The sequence below is a fragment of the Cydia strobilella genome, chromosome 26 (assembly GCF_947568885.1).
Source record: "Cydia strobilella chromosome 26, ilCydStro3.1, whole genome shotgun sequence".
Taxonomy (NCBI): domain Eukaryota; kingdom Metazoa; phylum Arthropoda; class Insecta; order Lepidoptera; family Tortricidae; genus Cydia; species Cydia strobilella.
In genome coordinates, this window is record NC_086066.1 from 5,126,235 (window position 1) to 5,136,006 (window position 9,772).

The 9,772-nt window shown below is 39.0% G+C and overlaps 1 protein-coding gene across 1 annotated transcript; it reads left to right on the top strand.

Annotated features, from left to right (window-relative positions):
- Positions 1 to 899: 899 nt before the first annotated feature.
- Positions 900 to 6,815, top strand: LOC134753118 (uncharacterized). The gene is made up of 2 exons (XM_063688887.1): positions 900 to 1,759; positions 5,549 to 6,815. The coding sequence occupies exons 1-2, from the start codon at positions 929 to 931 to the stop codon at positions 5,729 to 5,731; spliced, it is 1,014 nt and encodes a 337-aa protein (XP_063544957.1). The 5' UTR covers positions 900 to 928; the 3' UTR covers positions 5,732 to 6,815.
- The last annotated feature ends 2,957 nt before the right edge of the window (positions 6,816 to 9,772 follow it).

A 9,772-nucleotide genomic window follows, 5' to 3' on the forward strand; every position in this document is an offset into this window, starting at 1 on the left:
AAACTTTAGTCTGCATTGCCGTTTAGCCTCAGCAAAACAACATCAGATGCAAATAAAAGACGCAATGTATTCAAATAATTCAAAGATTTCAAACTAAGATTAACAATGGAATAACACTAGTAATTGAAAGTGACAGTCACTGACGTCACTGTCAAAACGTTAACGTCCTGAAACTATTGAATATTGGATTAAATTATCATACTTCTATAAGTTTCTCTTCTGTAGCAATAGTATGTATCATACAAACTTTATGTTGAAATACAAATGTTAATTCTCATTAAGTTAAGGTCAAGGATTTTCCACCATTTAAAAATATTCTTTTCCGTTTCTTTGTATAATTGGATTTGGCATAGAGTTTTTGAACATAAAACTGTCCAGACGGGAACAATTTTTCGCCAATCTGATTAAATTGTCCGATCAAATCAGGTGGTGCCTAGGAGGATATAACCAAACGGAGGAGCCATTAACAGGCGTTCCCCTCTGACGAAAATAGTCGGCCAATACGTCGGTCATACACAATGTATGGACTGCGTCACAAATTGGTATTCTTGCGTCCGCACCCCATTTTATCGGTAATATCCGTCATAATTAGCGGTCGAATTCGGCGAGCCAGATATGCGTTAGCGGCCGCACGGCCTGATTTGATCGGTCAATTTAATTAGATTGGCGAAAAATTATCCCTGTCTGGATAACTTATAGAAATCATTTTGTCTATGGATTATTAGATAGTCGAGAACACTGTCTTGGAATTAAGTCATTGATGTCGTTTTGGGGCTAAATAATATGACTTTAATTATATTCAAATTCAAACATTAATTATATTAATATGTTTTTTTTTTCACATCAAATAAAGGAATCTGCTTGAACACAAGCTACAGTTTGTCTATAGCCCATACTGGCAGCCATGCGCTAGGTCTGTCAAAAGAAGATGTCAAATGGTTACTCAGGAAACATAATTTATTTATTACTGATTATCGTTGAATTTCTGCTCGAAGTAATATTCGGTGTAAGTAACACGTTATTCGTGGTCTTAGAGCTAATACTAAGAAGCTTGTTTAATGTGAACATGACGGAAACGGCGAAAAAAAGCAAACGTGCCAACGACCCGAGCAATAACCAAACTATTGCAAACCGTGGCCTTATCAGCGCAAACTGGCAGAAATTTCTATCAAGTAACCTAATTTCGGACAAGAAAATTGAAAAACCTTTACAAGAAAACTCAAAGGATCACTTCACGGGAACTTTCAGGCGCGCACGTAAGAAGAAAGCAAAAACCCAGGTCCTTGTACGAAACGAGCTAAAAACGCTTGATATCACTAAAGAAACTAAAGTTAAAGCTAGCAACAATGATAATATAGCTGATGTCGAACTTACAGTTCCTAAAAAACAGGATAATAATAGTAAAAACAAATTAACTAAATTCATAGCTATAGATTGTGAAATGGTGGGTATAGGATACGATGGAAACGACCACATGCTAGCCAGAGTATCTTTAGTGAACAAATTTGGTGACTGTATATATGATAAGTATGTTAAACCGAGAGAAGAGATCATTGATTACCGAACAAGTGTGTCCGGAATCAGAAAAGAGGACTTAATTAACGGTGAAGATTTTGCTAAGGTGCAGAAAGATATAGCAGAAATGATTCGGGGCAAGATTCTAGTCGGGCACTCCTTAAAGCATGATCTGAGTGTATTATTCCTCTCGCACCCTAAAAGGAGTATCAGAGACACATCTAGGTACAAACCATTTAGAAAGGTGAGTTATACTTATGAGTATATTATATTATGCCTAATTGAAACAAACAAAAGAAAAACTACTGTAATAAACTGGATTGGCTGTTACACCTGATTCAGGACCCAGTCATTTTATTCCACTTCTTAGACACATTAAAACTTATTTTACTTTCTTTGTATTAACACTTTGACTACCGAGAACCTGCCTGGTAGCCACTCGTGAACTTTGCTCAGATGCCAGACAACCCGCCGGGTTGTTTTATACGCAGCTATGGACTACCGGTTTCTGGGGTATTGTAAAAATTTTGCCCGGTTGCTAAGTGCGAGTCGGACTCGCCCACCGAGGGTTCCGTACTTTTTAGTATACGTTGTTATAGCGGCAACAGAAATACATCATCTGTGAAAATTATAACTGTCTAGCTATCACGGTTCATGAAACCAACCTGACCAACAGACTGACAGACAGACGGACAGTGGAGTCTTAGTGGTAGGGTCCCGTTTTACCCTTTGGGTACGGAACCCTAAAAATGGCCATCTCCACTACTACCAATGAGGTGTTCTTTTCATGTTTCATATTACCTAAACTGAATTGGGTCTCTCTTAGAAACACTTGATTTGGATGTCTAACTACAATGCATAAAATATATATTCCTCGACCGTTATTCCCATTTACTTGGGGTCGGCCCTCCTTGTCCATCTTCTCCATTGCACGCGATTTTGTGCGGTGTCTTTATTGACGTTTGTTTCTTTGAGGTCTTTCTCGACCGTCGTCAACCAGGTGGAAGGGCGTCTTCCCCGTCCTCTTTGTATCATCGGCAAGTTTAAAGCCAGCTTGACTATGTGGTCTTCAGGGCGTCTCTGTACGTGCCCATACCATCGGAGGCGTTTTTCTACCACTTTGTCAGCTATAGGTGCGACCTTAAAGCTTCCCCTTATGTAGCCATTGCGGACCCTATCCATTAGTGTGACACCTCCCGACCAACGCAACATACGCATCTCCGTGGTGTGAAGTTTCTGGAGATGGCTCTTATTGGTTGCCCAACATTCAGATCCGTATAAAATCGCAGGTCTTATCGCAGTTTTGTACATTTTGCCCTTAACTTTAATCGGCATTTTCCTGTCGCACATTACGCTTGTTAGTTGTCGCCACTTTAGCCATCCTGATGTTGTTCTATGGGTGACGTCGCAATCAATCTTCCCATCGCTGCTTATTACAGAACCTAAGTATTTAAACTGGTTAACAGTTGGTAGTTGCGTGTCTCCTAACAGGATCTTTATGTTGTTACTGTTTGTGTCAGCATCAAAGACGCAAGACATGTGCTCTGTTTTCGTTCGACTTATTCTCAAACCATTTTCTTCAAAGGCTTTTATCCATTGATTGAAGTTCTGTTGGAGTTCTGCTGAGTCCTCCGATATAAGAGCAACATCGTCTGCATAGAGGATGTTCCAAGGTAGTGGTCTCTGGCAATGTTTTGTGAGGTAGTCAATAGTTGTGTTAAAAAGCAAAGGGCTAAGCACCTAGAACCTTGATGTACGCCTACTTTGATATCAAATTTATCACTTATTCCGGCTGGACAAAGTACCTGAGTAGTAACACTTTTATACATGTCCTGTATAAGAGTGACATAATATTCCGGTACAAGTTGTTTTCTAAGAGCTTCCCAGATAAGGTCACGTGGGACGTGATCAAAGGCCTTCTCCAAATCAATAAAGACCATATGTAGGTTAGTTTTGTTGATCTTTGCTTTTTCAAGTAGTATTCTAATGGTCTGAATAGCATCTGATGTTCCCTTTTCTGGTACAAAGCCACATTGATTTGGAGTTAAGGTGATATTTATGTTCAGTCGGTTGTTCAGGACACGCTCCCATATTTTAAGCGTATGTGACATCAATTTGATAGCTCGGTAATTACTACACTCTCTTACATCGCCCTTTCCTTTATAAAATGGTATTAGAAAGCTATTTCGCCAGGAGTCTTATGTATTATTGGTTGGCCTTGAAGAAGCTTATTAAATAGATTGTAAAGCCACGATACTCCTTGAGCTCCCAGTCGTTTCCAGACTTCAGGGGGTATTTCATCGGGGCCTGGCGATTTATTATTTTTCATTTGTTGAATAGCCTTCTTTACCTCCTCAGGGGAAATCGCAAGAAGTGGTTCCTGGACTGCGGGCGGAGGGCTGTAGTCCCTAACTCTGGGATGAGATATATTAAGTAGAGTTTTGTAGTATTCTGCCCATCTTTTTTTGATATCGTTGTCCTGTGTCAAAAGGTTCTTGCTTGCACTATTAACAAATTTGACAGATGTAATGTCCTTCGTTTTATTGTAGCGCGCCTTTGCAATTTTATGGATATCTACTTCGGCTTCTGCTGATTCCAACTTTTCATAAAACGCACTAGTTGCTTTTGCTTTTGAAATAGCCACTTGTTTCTTAGACTGCTTTTTAAGTTCTTTATACTTGTTAAAATCTCTACTATCCTTTGATGTCTGCCACTTTAGAAATGCCTCCTTTTTTGCAGCTATAGCATTCTTTAAATCCTGCTGCCACCATTGAGTTTCTTTAAATGGTCCTTTCTTAGTTTTTGTTCTCCCTAGATGATTCTCTGCAGATTTTATGCAAAACTTTTCGAATTTCTTCCACATTTCATCTGCTGTCAGGTCTGTGGTGTTCATAGTTTTTAAGTAGCCTTCTACCTCTTGTATAAATCGCTCACCTGCTGGTTCCGTAAGCGATGACCATTTAAGTTTTGGTGTTTGTTTTCTGTTTGCTTTAATGGGGTTGGGAAGTTTGTATACGGTGACAAGGATTCTGTGTTGAGTTGTCAACGGCTCTCCAGGTATAACCTTACAATCTTTATAATTGCCAAGATGTCTTCGTCTTGCTAGTGTATAGTCGATTTGCGTAGTATTCCTGCCACTTTTGTATGTGATTAGGTGGTTTTCTTTCTTTTTGAAAAATGTATGTATTATGGCTAAGTCGCAGCTAGACGCGAACTGTAGAACGGTTTCTCCATCACTGTTTCTAGTTCCGAAGCCGAAGCCGCCGTGCCATCTTTCGACATTAGTATTTTGTACACCAACGTGACCATTTAAGTCCGCTCCTATATGCAGAGCCTCTTCAGGTGGTATATTTTGGATTAATTTGTAAAGGTCATCCCAGAAAGCTTCTTTTTCGCTAGCTGATATGCCACTTTGAGGAGCATACGCCGATATTATATTAAAGCATGGTTGATTGTCTAGGGCGATTTTAGCTGACATAAGTCGGTCGCTTATCCGGTCGATGCTGACGATTCTTTCTGACAGTTGTTCTGATAGTACTATGCCTACCCCGTTCCTGCCAGTAGTAGTTCCGTTGTAAACAAGTTTGAACCCATTGCCGATCTGTCTTGATTTTGACCCCTTCCACTTGGTCTCCTGAACACAACATGCATCTATTTGTCGTCTTTTTAGAACTTCACTAAGTTCGGCACTTCTGCCCGTCATGGAACCCACGTTCCAGGTAGCCATTCGGAGTGATGTTGTGCATATGTGTCTTCGACCGTCGCTTACGGGGGACGCCCTATTATTCTTCGCATTCGCATTCGCATTCTCGACGCCACGATCGTCGCTTAAGGGGGACGCCCTAGTGGTTATAATCGTTCTTTTATGATGTACACTACAACAAACTACAATGCATAAAATAACCCAAATTATTTTTTCATTTGATCAAAGTTGATCCCAGTCAGTTCAGTATGACCTACATATTTAATTCCATACAAAAATAAGAATAATTCTATCAATACTTGTCAAATAACATCACCCAATTATTTTCAGATAACCAAAGGCAGCACACCATCTCTAAAACGTCTAGCAAAAGACATCCTCGGCATAGAGATCCAGCACGGAGAGCACAGCTCCGTCGAAGACGCCCGGGCGGCCATGCAGCTCTACTGCACAGTTGCTAAAGAGTGGGAGAGAATGAACAGCGAGAAGAGAGGTTATAGGAAAGAGGCTTAACATTACGATTGGCTTTTGTTTTAGTAAATCTTTTTTTCAGACAACTTTGTGCATAGAAACAAAAAGGAATGAAATAGCATGGCTTAACCTTGTGAGCCTAAATGTACATATTGTTGCAATGTAATTTTATTTTTCATGAAACAAATAAAGTAGTATTTCTATTGTTTCATTGCGTTGTAAAACAAACGAAATTCATTCCGATTTACTTATAGAACAACAACAAGGTTTAAATTAAAAATTGGAAAACATTCTATGGTGGGTCTTAGGAGGTTAAGCCATTTTTGTTTTTGCCTGCAATAACATGTTACTTAACAAAATGCGCAAAAATGTGTGATGGTTTTTTTTTTGCTAAAAACAAGATCGTCTCAGATATTTGTGGTTTTGTTGTGTATCATATTGTCACAGACTGTACCAATTATAATCAAAAACATTTTTCTTTATAGTGTTAATTTTTAAGGCATAAATGATATATTTAGAAAAAAAAGAGCTATTTTTGTGGAAAAAACATTGCATTGTATAATTCCAACCGGTTAGGAAAAAATTAAACCAATATGTAGATGCAGCTTTCCTTATTTGTGAGCACCTCTGCCGCTCCGATATATCTGATGGCGACTGTACATTACTATAGTTAGGTAGTTTTACCACAGAATAAATAACAGTACTACCGTGCAGTAAGGAAACTTCCTACAAAACCGAAGTTTGACGTTACGAAGTTAGTCGAATTATGCTGTCCCTTTCTAATATATGGCACTATCCCTTTCGGCAAATTAGGGTTGTTAAAATGCAAGTCATTATCTTATCTGTGGTCGTGCTGGTCGTGCACGCAAAGAGACGTCAAGTTGTGACAACCCTAATAATTGCTCGGAGCAATGCTGAGCCGAACGCAGCCGAGTTTGCCCGAAGCGAGCAGTTTCGCACCCCAGGTTTTACGCAAACTGTATTATTTTTATAATTTATTACCTCTTCTACTGTTGATAACTATTTGCTATTATTAAAGCTGCTCAAACATAATTACGATCCAAATAGACTTAATAGTGTAAATTATAGTTTTGATGTGGAATAAATCGAATTTCTTTATTATGTACACGAGTGTTTTTTTTGTATACTCTACTTCCTTTTATAGGTTTACCGTGTAACCTTTTTTGTTTAAAATTGTTTAAGGATTATTTCCTACCTTGACACTTTTTTCCTAACTCTACTTTTCTCAAAAAAAAATACCGTCAATTAGCCTCATGCATGAAGTTTATATGGGTGTGAGACGTGGACAATGCGGCAGAAAGATAGGAAGCGATTAGAGGCTTTTGAGATGTGGTTGTGGAGAAGAATGGAGAGAATAAGTTGGACGGAGAAAAAAACGAACGAGGAAGTGCTTCGAATTGTGGGAGAGAAGAGAAACCTGCTGAGAACTATAGAAAATAGACGAGGCAGAATGATAGGTCACTTGATAAGACACGACACTTTCTTTAACACTATATTAGAAGGCAAGATAGAAGCGAGAAGAGGCCGCGGAAAACCACGAGCAAGCTACACACAACAACTGAAAGCGAAAGCAAATGTCGTGTCTTACAGGGACCTAAAGAACCTGGCCGAGGACCGAGAAAACTGGCGCATACTCCACCGACAAGAGCCATGCTCTTAAATTATGAAAAAATGAAGTTTATATTTGAACGAAATATGTTTTATTCGGATGTTTGTTACCGTTATATCATGTTACAAATGCATTTCCGTTTTTAAATTACCATTTAATTACTTAAAATTATAAATAAAAAGTACAAAAATTTGCCCGCGAAAAGCTAGTGAGCGAAACGCTCGAAACGCCACGTGACGTCACGCGTTCGACAGATTAGTGTCATTAGTAGCAAACGTCAGTTGGGCCGCCCAACGTGTGACGTCATCACGCTCTGTCGAATTTGCGCCAAAAATTATGAGCGTTTCAACCGCTCAAAAATTTTCAACATTTTAAATATTTTTTAATAAAATAATGTTAAGGTTTACAAAAGTATTTTTATCATTTCCGGTGTTCCAACGATTTTTTTTTTTTTTTTAATCTGGTTTTTATGGAGGCTTTGGACACTAGGTGAACATGTCAGCCTCATTATGAATCCAAAAATAAAAATAAATTCATGCATGGAGCTATTTGGGACATATTTCATGCAAAAGGGGAAGGGGACGCCAGTGTGCGTAGAGCACCATACCCAAAGGTATCATACTACATTCATTTCATGCTGGCTATAATTTGTTTGTCTTCCCCATTCTTGCCCATACATTAGAACATAACTTGACCGAATCATATGGGTTCTGAGCTAGGATGTCCTGTGCATAGAGTATATTGAAAAGCTGTGTTACAGAACCCAGTAGGATATTCAACTAAATTAACATGCATTCGTACAGAGAGAATGTCAGCAGCAGAAGTTGCTAAGCGGGCGAGGTGTTCAAAATTACCTTGACACGCTCTTATTCTCTAACAATAAAGTCAAGATCATTTTGAACACCTCGCCCGCTTAGCAACTTCTGTTGCTGACTGTATTTGTGTGTAATAGGTAAATAGAAAAGTAGTATAATTTTAAACTAGTTTTAGTTCTACAACTCGGCTAACTTCTAGAAATTCACCGAGCAACTTCTTTACCAACTGCCTGGGATGAATGGTAAACCTGTAAATATAGGATCGCAATCTCTTATGGCAGAATTGTTGCAAAAGTGACCGCTTTCAGCTTTAAATAATAGTTCCTAATCTCTCCGGTGGCGCTAGTTAGGCTCTGGGACACGAGTATAACAGGAACCATATAAGGCAACAAATAACCCGACCAAATTGTAGGTTGGTTTTGGTGGTATTTCGGTGTATGGTGGCGCCGCCTAATTACTGTTTTTTGATGGACACTAGACACATAGAGATTTGGCTCCTTTATATAGTCTCCATGCCTGTAAATTATTGAGCAATACACTTTTCATCAGTAGCGACATCTAGTGTCGAGTAGCAGTACTGATAGTTACGCTACTTGACGCTAAATGCAGACTACGAAGCATGGAGACTGTATAAAGGAGCCAAATCTCTATGTATGAAAAGTGTCCATCAAAAAACAGTAATTAGGCGGCGCCACCATACACCGAGATACTACCAAAAACAACCTACGTAATTTGGTCGGGTTATTTGTTGCCTTATATGGTTCATGTTATACTCATGTCCCAGAGCCTAACTAGCGCCACCGGAGAGATTAGGAACTATTATTTAAAGCTTAACGCGGTCACTTTTACAACAATTCTGCCATAAGAGATTGCGATCCTTTCTATACCATCCATACTACGAAGATGTCTTTTTGGTAACAAAAATTAACTCACTCAAAAATATGTCACATAGTTCTTATTCGCTGACTTAAGAGCTATGGGACATATTTTTGAGTATGATGTGTGCAAATAACATATACTAATCTATGGACGTGTGCACCCACATTTTTACACTTGACTGGACCATGGGTTAAATGACGGGGTCACGTGGTTTTGTCTACATATTTGCTTTTAAGGGTTCCGTACCCAAAGGGTAAAAACGGGACCCTATTACCTGTTACTAAGACTCCGCTGTCCGTCTGTCACCAGGCTGTATCTCATGAACCGTGATAGCTAGACAGTTGAAATTTTCACAGATGATGTATTTCTGTTGCCGCTGTAACAACAAATACTAAAAACATAATAATATAAATATTTAAATGGGGCTCCCATACAGCAAACGTGATTCTTTTGCTTTTTTTCCGTAATGGTACGGAACCCTCGGTGCGCGAGTCCGACTCGCACTTGGCCGGTTTTTTTATTTGTAAAAGAACGTTGTCGTTACGACGTCAGCCTTGCAATAATAAACTGGCTAAGCTAAGAGCGCAAATTTATCCCAGCTCGACAGCTACAGATGAGAAAATTAGATCGATGTATTTCCCGACCGATGTATTTTCTTGAGTATTTTCCGACGGGGAAATGGGACAATGAGAATAAAAATCCTATCTCTTGCTGAAAAATGTTCATTATCAAATAAAACAACTACAATACTACTCAACT